Source organism: Mesocricetus auratus, unplaced genomic scaffold (genome assembly GCF_017639785.1).
Source record: "Mesocricetus auratus isolate SY011 unplaced genomic scaffold, BCM_Maur_2.0 Super-Scaffold_100018, whole genome shotgun sequence".
Lineage (NCBI taxonomy): Eukaryota > Metazoa > Chordata > Mammalia > Rodentia > Cricetidae > Mesocricetus > Mesocricetus auratus.
In genome coordinates this window covers 46210456-46228312 of record NW_024429199.1, presented here as the reverse complement: position 1 = coordinate 46228312, position 17857 = coordinate 46210456, and the positions used below count along the sequence as shown (strand labels likewise).

Here is a 17857-nt window from a genome sequence, read left to right as displayed (position 1 = left end):
TTAGACCTGAGCTGCAAACTTAACACTTCACACCTCAGCCGGACTCCAGACCCTCCCCCAGATACGAACTGGGAAGGCCCTGGAGCCCGGATCACTAGTTGGCCAGAAACATTAATTACAGTTATAGCTGAGGTTATAACAGGCTGCAGAAATTTCCTGCTATAATTGGAATATAGATTCCACAGTTTTATTGAATGTCAAAGCGCATTATTCCACACAGCCGCCGGAGAGGCAGTGGTGAAGTGATGCTTCTCTTCCATGACAAACACCTATTAAGCAGTCAGCACAAACTCTTCCTTACAGCCCCTGATATCACCCTCAGGGCAGGCAGACATAGCACAGCAATTGCTGAATCGCATATGAAAATTATAGTTTTATTGTCTATACAACTGAAGGTTTAACTCGGACTCCTGCCTCCATCTGAGCTGGATAAAGAAGCAATTCTCCTCATGGAAAAATAAGCACAGTACACTATTGTAATCTAAGAAACAGGCACTATTTATGTATCGAAAGCTGTGCTCTCAATAGGGCTAACAGTCTTATGGCCCAGAAGCCACTACGTTTGCAGCTGTAGAAAAAGAGCTGCAGAAGTCACAAGTAATGAGATGCTAGGAGCAGCAGGGACAGATGATTGTGGCACCAGGGAAGGAAGCCCCCCCTCCTGCAGCTGCCCCATCAGTTCAGCAGGCACGACTCATAGGTGGGTACCATGTACTTGATGTTGATGAAGGCGTCCTCCCCTCCATAGCGCTCGAAGGCTTCCAACGTCTCCTGGATCAGGTCACCAATGTTCTCCCTCTTCTGCTGGCTGTAGTCAATGCCATCTCCGGAGTTCACTGTTCAGGCAAATAAACAAAGAGGCAGTTACTTCTATGCAGTGTCCCGAGAGTCCCACCCCGTAGGCCAGGCATTTCCTGAGGGCCTGTTAGGAGACACTGACATATGACACTTTGGTGTTATCTTGCTGGAATTCGAGGCTGGTGCAAACTCCACAAAAATACCAAATCTCAGATGATGGTGATGCCATGCCTGAGATACTATAGCATCACCAAGCTGAGGCAGGAGGACCACCATGCGTTTGAGGCTCACCTGGGCTACATTATAAGACTCCCCTTCTTTTAAAAAGCCAGCCAACCAATCAACCCATCAAACAAATGGCAAGGAAAAAAAAAGAACCCACCAAATACCAGGGAAGTTCTTGTGAAAATTAATCTAACATAAGGAAACAAACGTGGGAGAATCATGTGATGAACCCTGTTTCCAGTCAGAAGATCTCCTTGTCCACTGATCACAGAATGTTCCCTTGGACCTTGGCTTTGCCCAGCACAAGCCAAGGGAACTGCCTATGGTTAGACCAGGCCGTTAGCCCCATGTGGCTCCCCATGGGCAGGAGAATGACTGGGCTCAGCTTAGAGCTGTACCCGTGTCTCTACCATTTTGTGCAATGGCGAAGTCTTGCTCTTGTGGCTTAGGGACCCAGGGTCCTGCAGTTACTCCCAGTACTTGACTGTGGGGGCTCCTGAATGACATGGGATATTTGATGACCGATCTTAGGGTCATGGCACACCAGGGGTTAGTGTCGCAGCCAGTGTGGGGGCTTTCAGGTGTAGTGGCTGACTTGCTGGTGCCATGAAGGAAGCAAGTCCTAGGTGGCCTTCGCAGGCCTTAGAACCTGCTTGCTAGACCTCCCCCCTCAGTAAGTTCAGGCTGCAGCCAATCAGATGAGAGGTTCCTGATAGCCTAGACTGTGAGGTGTCTGGAGGAACCACGGTTCTGATAGAAGGACACCCCTGTGCACCCTCCAGACTCTAACATTGTCACATTTCTGCCTACACAGTCATCATATACTTCTGGCTGCATCCACAGATTTCCAAGGGTTTTAGTGTCACTGTTCCTAGAAGGAAGACATTATTACATCCAGAGAAGCAGCTCACATTGTCATTACATGGTGGCATAGGAAAGGGCATCACATTGGGCATCTAGGAGTCAAAGGGATGAGGATGTGGGCTCAGGCCAGAGGATGCCACTGGGTGAGGGATCACAGTACAGCCTGAAGATATCCACTCCACAGAGGAAGGGTTTATTTGTCCATACCTCAAATATGGGCTTCAGGGGGAGGTTAAAGTCATGCTTCCTACCCCAGCCCTTCTGGGACATTTAAAAAAGATTGGGTGATGGTTCAGACCACAGCAAAGATAATAATTACAATCCCACATGGCACAGACAAGACATTTCTTTCTTTGATGGTTCCCCCCCCCTGAAACTTCTTAGATAAACACCATTGTCTTAGATAATATAGAAAAGATAGACTGCCATTCTGATTGATTAGTTTGGTTAGAGTGAAGGCGGATAGAGATATGACAAATTTTCAAAAGCAGAGTCTTACAATTGTGGCACATATCAATTTGTTCCACAAAGTGAACCTACAAAGGTTTACAGAACCATTTGTAATTAGGTGATTTTTCCCCATGGCAGACACCTTTCCATCACATTGTACACTGGGTGTAAGTCCATTTAAAGTCTGACTCACAACGTGGCTGGTTATTCAAAATGTCAAACATGTGGAACACATCCGTGAACATTGTTCAAAACAGTTTTTATAGCGTGGAGAGAATATTTTTCACCAAGAGAGAAGTGTTGTAAAGACTCTTGTCATCATTTAAGCAAACGGGCTTTACCGTCATCATCATCATCATCATTATCCTCATCATCATCATTAAAGGCTGGCGTGGTGAGGAGATGGCACAGTTAGGAATGGTCACAGCAGGGAGAATCGTGAGGAGTCTTCCGTAGCTGAGTGTCCTTGAGTTTGAACTGGGAGAGGAGGAGTGACAGGAGATGGCTGGTTTGGCAGGGGTGAATGTGGCTGCTACTCAATGGAGGTGTGTGTGTGGGGGAAATGGTCATAAAGTCAGAAGGGGACAGGAGAAAAGGCAGCAGAAGAGTCAGTCCAAGCTACCGGAGACGCTGCATGACGTGATTGACGGCTAAGTGCAAGGGTCTCCTTAGGAATGGAGTCCATGTCCCAGGGGTCCACCTTGGGTGTCTGGGGCTAATCTCCCTGCCCTTCTTCCTCCCAAAGACTTCTCATCAGTGCCAGCCCGTGGTCTTTCATATGGTTAGGGAGAATCCGGCAGGCTCGGTTTGCCTCTGACAGTTGAACCTGTCAGCACCCCCTACCCCACAGACACCTGGGAAATAAAATTGGTGAGGCGTGGCTGTGACAGCCTTGACGCAGCTTCTTCTAGACAAAGATCCATGCATTAACCCTGCTAAACAGCGCCTTTTGTTGAGCCCAGAAGGTCAAGGACTGAGTGGGCCACAGGACAGGCACATTTTCCCCACGGAGCTGAGGGGGTTTGGGAAGTCGGCACACAATGGAGGGCTCAACACGCCCTGTTTTTCACTCCCTCTCAGAGCACAGCAGCGACAAGCGACACTTTGTATGGTGTCCTTACTTTTTAAGAAATAATGTAACTGTAGGAGCAGCTCTGGGGCTCTTCTTTCTTGTTTCTCACTGTGTACCAACCCCAGCGATAAAAGAGCAGGGCGAGCGGCATAGAAGTCGCTTGTTCGGAAGGGAGTTGGAGTTGGCGCTATTTTGTGATTGCAGAATGTACATCATGGGGGCAGAAGAAGACCAAAAGGCAAAGCGAAGGTCGAGGGCCGGAGACTTGTTTCGCATGCTGTAGTGACAACAGGGTGATCTAATGTCGAGCTGTGCTGACAGGCAGGTGGGGACATCTCCATTTCAAAACTGCATTGTTCTCGGGTTCTTGAGAAGCAGAAGTTGAGGTGACTCTTTCGAGCTCCCTGCTTTAAATGCAGACAATTTCACTGGAAGATGTGTTTGTGAGAATAGGGCACTTAAAACAACAACAACAACAACATCAACCAGGTGGTTATTTACGATTGTCAGTTCTGGTTAGGAAGATGACATTTCAATTTAGGAAGTGGGGGGGGTCTATGTTTGGGTGGCTTGGAAGGGATACCGATGACGGAATTGATGTTTTATATATAGCTAAACAGGGAGGCCTTACATGGAGGGTGGAAGCCAGACTTTGTGCCCACGAGAACGGCATGTAAATAGTTGAACAAGAGATGGGCAGTGTTCTCAGAGATACATGCTGGCACTCAGGAGGCAGGCGACAAGCTCCCTGAGTTCCTAGTTCCTAGTTCTTAGTTCCTAGTTCCTAGTTATTTGAACTGGGTTTAGCGCTTTGAATGTTGACTCTCCCTGATTATCTGAGCAATCTGATTCAGGATTAAACAATGCAGACTCCTCTCTAATCCCTTGGAAATGGTCCTGCCCTGGGTGCTACTTCCTATTCTTCTCCAGGTCCTTACAAGACACGTGTGTGCTTCCTGTGTGCCCACGGATGGCATTTTCCCGGTGAAAGACCCCGGTTCATGCCTGAGGAGTGGCTAACCCTTCACTGAGGGCCACGGCAAAGGGCGGTTACATAAGCCACATTTACATTTCACACAGATATCTGCTACTTGGTGGACACTGGCCAGCAGCAGATGGGGGGGTGTCACACAGAATTTTGATAAAATAACTCCGGTGTGATTTCAATTTCCAAACTCTGGAAGCCTCATTCTTTCCCTGTGTTTAGTTGCCACTATTACTCAGGAAAGGAGCACAATCCCAGGCAAGAAATTCAAAGCGGGAAGGAGGGCCAGTATTGCTGGAGCTCGCTTGCTCTTCCTAAGCCAGGTCTGGGATCCGCTTTGAAACCTTGTTCCTTGGGCCTGAGCCCACCCTTGGCCTTGGCGGCAACAGCGGCTACTGTTACCGGGTATTCTTTGTACACAGGGAAAGCTCTGCTGGGCCTGGCAGGATGAAGGGACAGGAGCAGACATCAGGCCCTTGCCTCTGGGGGAGCTCGCCAGTGGGATAAGGAACTGTCACAGGGCTACTCTTCGTACAGGAAGATGAATCGGTACCCGTGAGAATACATGTGTGGCTCGTGAACCCCGGACCTCACAGTCTCCTTGTTGGTCACCTTTTTTTTTTTTTTTTGCTGTCCACTGGGCATGGGCTCTGAGAGAACTCTGACCCACTTGCGTCTTCTAGGTGCCCAAGGGAAAAGCCATGACAGATATGTGGATGGCCACCCGGCTCTGAGAGAGTTCGGTTCAGGTGTGGGTTTTCCTGCTTTGAATGCTGTGTTTGAAAAATGGGAAGAGGGCCTCACGGACAGTCGCATCCACTGTTGCTTGGGAATAAGAGCCTTATTTAAGTCTTGAGAAACATACGGCAAACAAAGACTTACTTCTGGTCCTTCACTGACACGCCAAGGGGATGAGCTACGCCGGCTCTTTCAGGGTCAGCTAAGGAAGTGAGCAGTTGGTTCCCCCGGGGAAAGAAAGCCCCCCCTCCCCTTGTTAACTCTGCACATCATGGTCTGAGACTGTGGCAGTGCAGCCCGCAGGAGGAGACAACATCACACAGCTGGGGGCAATGTGAGGGTGACAAAAGTATTGCCTGTCTCGCCTCCACCTTTTGGGCCTGCAATGACCCGATGGTTGTTTGGGTAATGCCTCAAATACTCCGTAAGGGTCAGGAGAAGATGAGGGGTGAAGGGATGGTGTGCTGGCTCGTTTAGGAAAGACACTTGCCACCAATGCCCTCATGACCTGGGTCCAGTTCCCAGGATGTGCATGGTGGAAAGAGAGAACTAACTTCCACAAGTGTCCTCTGACCTCCGCTCGTGCCGTGGCACACATTTACCTCTTCACATCAAAAAACTAAAATTGAAAATAAAAAATAAACACAATAGAAATGCTAAAAGAAAACAAGAACAAAAGTCTGGATGAGGAGAGACTCTCAGGATGCCTACACTTGTGTTCCCAATCTCTCTTTGCCCAACTTGCTAGCTTCTAGAAATCCTAGATTTGTGTAACTCACGCCTAATAGCAAAAGAGGTTGGTGTTACCTTCAAAGTACCTGGTAGCCCTTTAAGTAGCTGAAGAAAAAGTATGTCAGGGGTGGGGTGAGGAGAGCTGGCCTTCGCTCTGGTCGGCACCAGTCATGGAGGCAAGCTGGCCCTCGCACACCAGAGTCTGAACGACAGCTGTAAAGCAAGCTTCGAGATGCAGAGTACTCGAATGTGACTTGAGACCAAATCCAGACTGAAGCTTTCCCCAGGGAGGGAGTGTTCATCGACAGGAAGCAAACTGCCAAACTGCCTTGGAACACAACACCAAGGCCCTGGGTGACATACTCAGTGTCCAGCAAGAACTCTCGTCCATTGTGGCTGGGTGAGCTTGCTGAAGTGACATGAATTTAGGGATTTAAAGCACACCAACAGGACAAATGCAATTGTTTCTGGGTTAGAAAAGGCATTCCTCTGGTTCGAGGTGAACTCAGAAGTCTCTGTGATCTATCTGGATGTGGGGTGGCATGTGCCTGTAGTGCCTGTACTCAAGCAGAAGAGGTGGAGGCAGCAGGGTTAAGAGTTCAAGACCAGCCTAGGCACAGTGAAACCCAATAAAAGAAAAACAAAGGCAAAGACTTCTAATTTCACCTTATTTATTATTATTTTTTTTCTCATGTCACCAGTTACAGCTAAAGGTGCTTGTGGTGATGCCATCAGGCGATAAAGAGCACCCAGGGCCCAGGTGCAGGTCTTAGCAGGTATGCTGGGCAAATGTCACTATCGGAGATGTTTCTTTTGGACACAGAACCACTGTAGATTTTCTTTTTTTTTTTTTAATTTTTTTTTTCGAGACAGGGTTTCTCTGTATTGTTTTGTCGGTTATCGGTCCAGCCCGGCCTCGAACTCATAGAGATCCGCCTGCCTCTGCCTCCCGAGTGCTGGGATTAAAGGCGTGCACCACCATCGCCCGGCCCACTGTAGATTTTCTGTTCTATGCTTCTAAGTGGTACTTTGCTCCGGGTTTGCTGGATTTAGCATTGGAAAATTGAGAAACCCAGAATGGCAATTTCCTGTTTGTGATAACTGCTACTTAGGTGGGTATCAGGTTTAGTGAAGTAAAACCCAAATTTTTAAAAAAGAAATTTATTTAAATGATAACTCCCAATATTAAAAAAATGTCACTAAGATAATGTTTATGAGTTTAGGAAAGGTGGATTTTGAATCATTTTTCCTTTCTTTTGAGATGGATCTCATTATGTTGCCTAGGATAATATTTATTATTTGATATGTTTTATTAATTCTTTGAGAATTTCATATAGTGGATTTTGATCATATTTAACTCTTCCTCCAGCTCTTCCCAGGCCCATCCCCTTCCCTAGCTACCCTACTTTGTGTTCTCTTTAAGGCGCACGCATGCACTCAAGCACGTACGCACGCATGCATGCATGCGCACGTGTGTGGCCACCTGCCGGGGCCACACTTCACAGACTTAGAGAAAACGACTCTCTTCTCAGTTAGGGACTGGACTCCTTGTCTACCTCCCAGTTCCATACTGGGAGCTTGTCCTAACCCAGAGTATGGAGTGGGCCTTAGATCCAATCAGGGAGTGGCTGGGTAACCCCACGACACTGGGGCCACCATTGCCCCAGTGGGCCTGCCTCGCCAGACCTGTCATTGCTGCAGCTTACAGGACTCGCAGATGGGTAAAACTGGTATGAATTTTCCCCTCCAGCAGCATGCATATAGCACCTTCAGCACTATGATGAAACAGCCCAAAGGAATGAAGCATCCTGGTGAGTGTCAGCTTTATCTCTCTGTTTTATGACACAAGTAGGGTCTTAATGTCACAAGGTCCCTGTTACCCCGCCCTCCTACCTCATTTAACTCTCCCTGTTATCCTTCATTATTCCATCCTCTGCTTTATACTAGTACAATCTATCTCCCTTCCCTTAGGAGCCCCCTCCCCCGTGTCCCCTTACTAGTTTCCTGACCTCTATGGGTGTTTCATATGGACTATGATTATGCACTGGATATGCAACACACATATTTAAAGATGGATATAACACCCACAGATGAGAGAAAACATGTGACATTTGTCTTCCTGAGTCTGGGTTATTTCACCCAGAATAGCTGTTTCCAGACCCATTCATTTGCCTGCAAATTTCTTAACTTTATTTTTCTTAATATCTGAATAATATTCCATTGTGCTCATGTACAATGGAGTTATCCACTATCCATTCAACTGCTGATAGACATCCTGGCTATTGTGAATGGAGCAGCAGGGAACATGCATAAGCAAGTGCCTTTCTAATAGGGTTTAGACGATTTGGGGGACCACACCCAAGAGTCGTTCAGCTGGGTAATCTATTTCCAGCTTTTTGAGGGACTCCGGCGCTGACATACAGTTTGCACACCTACTAGCAGTGGACGTATGTTCCCTTCCCCACATTCTCGCCAGCATTTGGGGTTGGGGAAACAATGCCATTCACAGTAGCAACAGCAACAAACAAACAATAGCAATAAAACACCTAGGAAAGCACAATGAAAATTTTAAGACACTAAAAAAAAAATGCTGAAAAGCTACCAGAAGAGGAAAGATTTTCTGTGCTCATGGATTGGCAGGGTTACTGTTGTGAAAATGGCCATTCTACCAAAAGCAATCCACAGATTCGATTCAATCTCCATCAAAGCTCAACATAATTCTTCACAGAAACTGAAGAAATAATCTTAAATTTCATATGGAAATACAAAAAAAACCCAGGACAGCCTAAACAACCCTGAACAATAAAAACAGTGCTAGAGATATCATGACCCTGGATTTCAGTTATACTACAGAGCTATAATAATAAAAACAGTGTAACACTGGCATAAAAATGGACATAAGGGTCAGTGGACTAGAACTCAGGGTTCACATGTAAGTTCACATACCTACATCCACCAAATTTCTGACAAGGAAGTCAGCAATACACAAAGATAAAAGACATGTCTTCAGTGTCTTGGTGCTGGTCAAACTGGTAGATTGCAGGTAGTAGAATAGATTCTTATTTCTCTCCCTGAACAAAACTCAACTACAAATGGATCAGGGATCCCAACGTAAGACCCAATATCTAGAATCTAACAGAGGAGAACATAGAGAATGTGTTTCAACTCTCAGGCACAGGAAATGACTTATGGAACAGAATCCTGGTAGCTTAGGCGCTAAGACCAACAACTGATAAATGGGATCTCATGAAAGGAAAAAGCTTCTGTACAGCAACAGACACTATTATTTGAGTAAAGAGGGAGCCTGAAGACAGAACAAACCTTTCCCAGGTATACACATATATGTGAATACTTTCTAAAATATTAAAATGACTAAAAATAGGACATGGGACTAAACAGTTCTCAAAAGATTAAATATAAATTGTTGTGAGGTATTTGTAAAAATCTTCAATATTTTGGCCATCATGGAAATGCAAATGAAAACTACTTTGAGATTTTTATCTTACCCCAATCAGAATGGCTAAGATAAGCACGCACACATGCATGCACAAATGATGACAAATCCAAGGCTGGTTTTGAACTCTGAGGCTTACTGAGCCTCTCCCCTCTGCCTCCCGAGTGCTGGGACGACAGCAGGCACGCACTGCCATGCCTAGCTGAGCTCTTTTCTCTTTTAATTCCAATTACAAACAAGGAGAAGACAGACGCACACAAATATGCTTTATCTGTTAAGACAATTTCAATAACTAGAGTATCAAAATTTGGTGGGTTTTTTTTTTGGCAGAAGTCACTCTTCATTTGATGTCAGTTTGGTTTCCTTTATGCAAACAGCTTTAGCTGTTCTAGAATGCGAAGATCTCGCTCTCTGGAGTTTGGATAATTATGGAGGCAATGGCTGTGAGCTGTGATTTGATCTCTGACGCTGGGGGAAGCAGCAGCAAGGAGGATCCCAGGGAACTAGGGCAAACTTCCCCACACTGAGTAAGGGAGTTGGCTTTGGGGCAATGGCTGAGGTTAGCTGCTTTCAGAACCTTCAAGAAATGTTGCCTTCCACTTTTAAAAATTATTATTATTATTTTTTGCATTGCAGGCACTTTGAAGGAACTGATTTTTTTACCCCTGTAATCATACTTATGTGTCATCCCATTGGGAATTCTTGGTGTTTCTGTGCCAGAGGCCACACCCAGACACTGTTTCCTCTGCAGACTTGCATCCTGCTGGAGACTGTACCCTGAAGGATGACTCTGCAATGGATATTTCCAAAGTCTTGGTTTGTGGCAAGGTGAATTAAAGCTGTGATGGTTTTGCAACCAAAAACTTTTAATAACCAAAGCAGCTGGCACGCTGGAGATGCCCAAGGGCTTAAATCCTTCAATCTTCTCAGATCTTGCTGACATTAATGAAATTCACAAGGTCTATTCCCTCTGAAGATGAAAGCTTTGAAGCAAACCCTGGGTACCAGCTGGATGCCCCACTCTTCGTCTCTCCCTGACACCGAAGTTGGATGCCCCACTCTCAGCGTCTCCCTGATGCTGAAGGTGGGGACTAAGGCAGGAGGCTGCTAGGCCATCACAGAGGACTCCAGGAGTCCCCTATGTGCACTGAGTAGTCACCAGTCAACTTGTGGAACTGAAAATACCATGGATCTTAGCCAACAGCCAGTTCAATACCTAAATCTCCCTCCCCTAGACAATGAGTGCTTCCAAACAACTGTCATTTTCCAACAGTGGCGTAGGCTTAACTATCTAAGTTCTGGTGTACGGAAGGGGGCACTGGGAGCAGGGAAAATAGTCTAGGATAAAATGCCTCAGTAACTGAAGACCTAGGGAGAATCTGAGCGGAGTTGTGGGGAAGGGAAAAATGTGATCAAAATATATTGTGTGGAAAATTTGTTTTCAATTAAAAATGAAATTATCAGTAACTTTGCAGCTGTTTACTTCAGAGAAGGCCGCTCTTCTTCTCCAACCTTAGACACTGCCTGTGTGTCAGGGAGGGATGGACCTTTGTCCTCACATCCTAATACTACTCTTTATATTTCAGGAGCATTTTGGACAGGCACTGTGTGATGAACTTTATTCAGCAGACAGCTTCTATGATCATAAAAGTGTACAGTTCTTCAGAGTAATTCACAAGTACTGTCAACATCAAGTTCAGCTTTTAAATCAAGTTCCAAGAAAACTTGAAGGGAACAAATGTTTAGAAAATTAATTCTAGTTAAGCAAAAGAACACTGTCAAAATTCAAATTATTTGTTGACACAATACCAAATGTTATTTGAGTCCATGATTTCAACATCTGTATTGGTTTATTAGTCCTTAGTGTAGCATAACTTTGTTTTTTTACATGTCCAGTTGAAAGTGATTTGGTCAAGACAAAAAAAAGGCAAATTGGAGTCTTCATTGATTAATGACCGTTTTCATGCGGACGTCATACTGAGAAAAAAAGTAGGTGACTCCACTAATTTGTCTCTTGTCTGGGATAAAGGTATCTAGAGAGAGTCTGTAGTCAGTGAAGTGAGCAGAGTTCACGCCTTGGGGGTGAGAAAGTGTCGCTTTTCTTCCTAGGACAACATGATTCCATAAGCAGATGTATGGAGAAAGATGGAGAGTTCCACACTCCCTACCTCCTACTTCTCACCTGTCGCCTGTGGAGCAAGAACAGCAAGAGTACAGTGTCCCTTCCCCAGGGCAGGCCTTTTAAAACCACAGCTGTGTGAGCCCAACACTGCCATCGCTTCCCTCCAAGGAAAAGAGAAGAGGTATCTGGACAGGTGAGGTGACAGAGCAGTGGCCTAAGCTGTAGGCCACAGTGAGGTCCTGAAAGGGAGGAGCAGAGCCGCTCTCTGCGACACATAAGGAAGATGACAGGAAGGCTCGCAGGAGGGGCCAGGTGGCACTTGTCACCACAGGAACACTGCCTCCCCAGTACAGCAAAGTGTCAACCCCATAGAGTAGGTGTCCCTACCCCAGGGAAGTCCCCGGTGAGGGGGTCATCAGGTGCGGGATTGCTGTAGCTGGATTTCACACAGCATCTCCTGTGGTGGGCACTGGCACACCTCCTCTCCATGCCTGTAAGAGGGATGGCCATGCTCACTTTACTTCATCAGATGAAGGTTTCAAGGACTTTCTTCAGTGCTATGGATCCATGGGAAATACGGGGGTGGGGACTGTAGGATGAGTTTCACATTTAATCTCATCTTTATAAGCATTGATTAGGGTTCAACGTGTCTTCATATGGCCTACAGATGAGGGACTCTAGGGCCTTTGGTGTAAATGGGAGAGAGGATTGCTGCTCTGAGAGACAATGCCCAAAGCATCAGGTGAGAAGCCAGGAAGTAGGAACCTTCTAGAGAGATGACCGACCGGTTGGTAGTTTTCAGAACAAACACACTTGGCCACACTCAAGCCGCAGGTGTTGGGGAAGTTTCTGAATCAGTGTTCGGGGTTTCCAGTCTTCAAGAAGACAGGGAGGCTGCGGTCTCCCTGCAGGGAGTTGTTCCTCCTCACTCTCTCAGGGACCCCCATGCTATGTCTAATCCTCGAGGGGAAGGAGGACGATGTCTTCAAGCATGGAAAAAAAATCTCTCCTTTTCCACGGTGAAACTGGATTATCCCAGTGACTCTGTCAGCAGCCTCTGCTCTGGGAAGCAGACTGCATTAGATTCACATGGAGCTTATAATTAATATTTAAGTTTTGCTTGATTAAATTTCTCCAAGAGCCACTTGGTCACTTCTGGTCAGCTTGATGAAAAACTAAAACAAGTGATTTTGCGGGGAGGTCAGTCAGGAGAACTTACAGATGGCTGCTAAGGTCTGATGCAGACCATCTGGGTTAATCATAACTACTTGTAGACTGACGCTGGGACCTGCCCAGGTAAGCCTGAATGGCAAAGGTTACCATCATCTTCCATTTCTACAGAACATGAATGGTACCATATGTAAGCCATTCCTCGGTCTCGCGGCTTTGTTTTCTTCTCTGTAATTAAGGCGCAAAAGTAAAAAAATAAAAAAGTCATGGTCCCTAGAACTTTCATCTAGGGCTAGATAAATAGCTTGATTAGTGGAGTGCATTGTTCCAAGCTTGAGAACCACAGTTTGTTGCCACCAACCCCCCACCTCATGCAGAAAGAGCCAGGTGTGGTGGTGGCCCGCTCTTGCAGTCCTGGCTAAGGAGATGACTCCCTGGGCTCATCGGCCACTCCAGCCTGGCTTGCCAGCCCCAGGCCAGTGAGAGATCCCGTCTCAAAACAGCGAAAAGCAAAAGGGCAGATGGCATCTGAGGGATGAAACTGGGAGGTCGTCCTCGGGTTCCCACGCACGTGTGAATACATATATCCCTACATGCGTGTGCACACACAGACAAATGCATGTGGAAAAGACCTCCACCTACATAACGGACTCAGCCCCCAAGGCCTCTTGTATTCTGTATAATAGTGCAGCGTGAGCAAATCCTGTAGGCGACAAGCCTGCCTCTGGGCACAAAGACTTGTATGGTGTGATGTACAGTTTATCCTACTTTTGTGCTTACATGAAAAGTCCATGTTGTGCCACCCCAGCCTTTCCCCAGCCTTTGCATGGGGTAGGCTTTGCTTGGGTGTGTGGGTTGCATCTCAGCTGGCTTCAAGGGCCTGCTCTTTGGAAGTTCTGAAATAAATTTATGAGTACAGAATTTGAATAGATTTCCAAGCCATTAACCAGAAATTTTATAGAGTGGGAATATTTCGCATCAAATGAGCTCAATTAATGCAAACAATTATATATTTAATGAACAAATCAAAGCAATCTGCTGCGCTAAACTGAGCTAACGGTTGTAAGCGGGACAGTTAACACCCTCCAGCCGTTATAAGTGTCTCAGTTAAAAATAACCTTGAAACCGCTTTCAAAGCTCTGGTCATCACCTTTTATCAGCTTCCACATTGGTGAGTTAAATGTGGCAAGGGACAGTCACCAAGTGTCTCAAGGCAGAGCCCTGGGACTTGCCTGACAATGTTCTGAAAAATGTCCAGGACTCTGCTAAGTCCAAAACTTTGAGTGCACGCACACACACACACGCACACACACACACACACACACACACACGATGGGGAGACGGGCAGAGAAAGAATATGTGTGGAGGGAAATTAGAATGTGACCATTTAATTTGTCACAGCAGAATTGGATTTGCGCAAGAATGGACGCTAGGGCTCATTGGAAGCACTGATAAGTGGAACAAGCTGGCGTCTGCGACTTCTGAATCAAGAATGTTTATTTGCCCGAGCTACATTTTTATCTACTGAAATTCTTAAGTTTAGTGTCCCCAGTTGCTTCCTTCTGAATCAGGACTCTGCCGAGATGAGTGGGGACAAAGTCAGCCTGGAAATAAAATGATAGTTTGGAGGGAGGTCAAGAGGGCGCGGGCCGGCTTGCTGCTGACTCTGCGTCCCAGCCCTGCCTAGCCTGCTACTGCGTCTCTCTGGCAGAAACAGCCTTGATGCCACACCGAAAGGATGGAGGCAACCGACCAATGAGTGCATGCTGCATCTTTAGCACTCTAACAAGCCACTGAAACATGTTCACCACTACCACTGATACACAGCTCCTACGGCGTGGCAGGTTATCTACAATGCAACTCTCCTCTTGGGATGGGCAGGGATGGACCTCTGGGAGTATCATGCAGTCTACTTTTTTTTTTTTGCCCCAGGGTTTGATAAAATAGACTCACTCTGCAATCTCAAAGGGTTGCAGTGATACTAAAACATGGCTATGGGATCCTTGGGTTGTGCTCGGTTCAAGAGCAGTGCGGCCAGATTGGCTGCAGACATGGTGTGGTCACCTATGCCATGCCCTGTCACTTGGTAAGAGTGTCTCTGTGCAGCTCAGGTGGTCGGAGTCCCTGGGTGTAGGATTTCATATACCAGCAGTTTCTAGCCTAAGTTTACGCTCAGTAACTGCATCTTCCTCTCTCCGGGCCCAGGTTGGGTCTGCCTCAGTGACTGTCCTTGTCCTCTCTCTCACCTGTGGCAGGGTCGCTGGCTGAGGGCAGATGGCTCTGTCTTGTGCCACCACTAACTCTTGATTTTTCTAACCCCAGGAACTTTGCTATTAGCCAGTTTCCTGGATTTTGGTTCACTGTGAGAACTGCAGTCCTAGTAAATCAACATGAAAATGTGGGCTTTGTCATGATCACTGATGTGGTGACCTCAGGTCATGTGGACATGATCTTGTAACATTCCTGCAGGGCCTAATAATGCTTGCAAGACCATTTCCCTTCTTGGTGTTTTGAGGAGTGATATCTAAGTGGTGATTAATATTTGTATTGTAAGCCTAATTTTATATGTGACAATGGGGGATGGGGTGAGGGCCCTTGCCTGGTGCTGACACCGAGAGGGAGCGATGTCCAGGTGCAAAGGGTGAGAGCCTGAGTCTGTGGGTTGAGGGGGGAAGTTGCTCTCCTGCTTTATACAGCACAGTTAAGATCTCTGCCTGCACCTGTCTTCATGGATTGCTCCTTTGCCCTGGGAGGTCCTATGACTTTGTCCTCCATGCCTAGGTTTCCTTACAGAGCAGGCTCATGACTCTGAGGATACTGGACCCAATGTCCTGGCAGATGAGCACAGAGGATATTGTATCTTATCGCCTGCCAAGTCAGGTCAGGACAGTGATGACTCCCCTCACCATCAGGACACGGGCCTCAGCAGACTTCTCGGTCTTTTCCCAGAGTCTCTCAATAGGGGTCTACTGTTCTTCAACTGTCCACGGCCTCTATGAGCTCAGGCCTAGTCTTAGAAGTATTATTCACTGGGGAACTCTGCTCCCATGTACATTTCTGTTACTGAGACTTGCTTCTAACTCAAGGCCGTGCTGTATGATGGTGGTTCCATAGATCTGGGCCACTTGTTTCCATTTTTACAGAGGTCTCCAGCACAGAGGGACAGTGCCAGTGGTGAGGGTTTTGGCAGTTTAGACATTCTACCATAGGAAACCTTGTACAACAGGGGCAGGGGTAGCAAGTATTGCAGCCACATGGCCTGCTTGCAGTTACAGGCATTAAAAATGGGTGGTAGATTCGCTGTCACCCCAGAGGTCAGGAAGTTTGCCCGTCCAAACGCTCTACCTTTCTGTACTAGCCTTGTGCAATTCATTGCCTTTGTTTCAGACTTTAGGGTTGGTTATCTTTTAACCGGATTGTCTAGTAAAGAGAACATAAACACCATTGTTGACTTGATAGGTGTGAAAGTGTTAATTTGTTAAACATATACAGTCCCAGAACCCTGCAAATAATGCAATTGTAGGTTTGCACGCCTATGCTTTGTAATATATATGTGCTTTCAAAGATGGATGTTGTCTAGGACTACCGTCCCTCATGTCTGGGAAGCAGGAGCTGAAGGCCAGGAGTCAGAGAGATGACATAGGAGGTGTTAGAAGCTGGGCTTGGGTGGGGTTAAAGCTAAGACTAAGCCTTTGCTGTGGGTGACCAGTAGCAGGGGAGACTGAAGTCTGCTATTTATCTTCTGGGCAACAGACAGTGCAGACAGCTGCAACACGAGCCTCCACATAAATCCATGCCAACGACCTTAGCCTTAGCATGACCTCTGGTAGGAACAGGTTTCAGCTGGTGTCCTTTTGAAGTATCCATGAGCACAGTTGGCTGTGCAAGGATGTTTGGAGGGTTGGCCATGAACGTGCCTATCGTCTTGGTACTAATGGGGGAAATGTATATGTTCCCTATGAAGGAAGGCTTTGGAGCAGGGAGAGTAGGTTCCAGGGTTTGAAACAAGTTACAAAAGCATTCTAAATTCCTGATGAACACAGGGTGATCAGAATCAACAACGGATACGGCCCTTTAATGAACTAAGGTAAGTACAGTTATTTGGATAGAGGATTCGGTACAAGCAATCTCCGATTCAGAATCATCGCACCCTTCAATTCCTTTCATTGTCTTTTACGCAGTTAGAACCTGTTAGAAAATGCTCTATAAATGGAGATAAAGCCAGCCGTTTACAGATCAGTGTGAATCACTGAGGTGCCATTTCTCATATGGAAAAGCTACTGGCAGGTCTAATTACCAGCCTATTTGAGAGATCATGCCACAATAAAATGGAGAGAATAAATCTGCAGGCTGCATGCGTTTCTACCTGACCCAGCCATTACCCTAAAACTGAGTCTGTCAAGAAACCATCCATTCATCCGACAACAGGACCCCAGAATGGGAACTCTCAAACAAGCTCAACACAAAAGCCGACGTTGAATAAAACTACTCAAAACATTAAGTACCTTAAGCCCTCTTACAATTGTTTTCTGCTAGAAAGAACTCATTTTTTTAATCAGTTCTACTTAAAGAACATGACAGCTTTGAGATGACAAATTAGAAGTTCCTTAGTGCATTAGACTCTGTCATCTGCATTTCCTGTGGCGTGAAGGTATAATGCCACTAGAACCGGCTTCTGCAAGGCTCTAATGTCTCTGTGGGTTATGGTTGGCAAGGAAGGTTCCAGAGCACTGACCGATGCTGTTCTGTGGAGGGCTACAGACTATGGGGTGGAGGGAGGCTCAGGACCGAGGGTCAGTGTCCTGCTCAGAAGAAAGGGCGAGAGCGCCCTCCTGGACTTGGTTGAGCAAACTGTTCTGATTGGCAGAGGGTCCAGGACAGACAGCCATAGGTACGTCTTGAGGACCTGAACTGACCCTCTGGGAGGGAAAGGTGTCCGTCAGGCACATGACTCAGAGGTTTCATGTCTGTGGGGTTGGCATTGAAGACAGTGATGGTAAAAACACTGACAATGCCCTGTCTTCCAGGCACCTATGTTAGAGTGCTGGTTGCAGGTTAAAGAAAGCCACGTGTATGAGCAGACAGGAAGTCTGACTGTTCAGTCAGGGCTTGGTGCCATCTATTGTAGAAGATTCTTATATGTCAGCACTGGGGTCCTCCCCAGTGACTGATGGGAAGGTGAGCTAACACTGTTCGACAGCTTGACGGCTGATGGGGTACTACGTCCTTCTGTTCCCTAACAAAGTG

At 46.5% G+C, this 17857-nt stretch overlaps 1 protein-coding gene across 1 annotated transcript in view; it reads right to left on the bottom strand.

Annotated features, from left to right (window-relative positions):
• Positions 1-353: 353 nt before the first annotated feature.
• Pacrg (parkin coregulated) overlaps positions 354-17857 on the bottom strand; it is a 414782-nt gene continuing 397278 nt past the window's right edge. The window contains exon 5 of the mRNA XM_040758179.1: positions 354-836. Within this exon, the coding sequence (XP_040614113.1) occupies positions 676-836 (161 nt within the window). The 3' untranslated portion in view covers positions 354-675. The remainder of the gene's footprint in view (positions 837-17857) is intronic.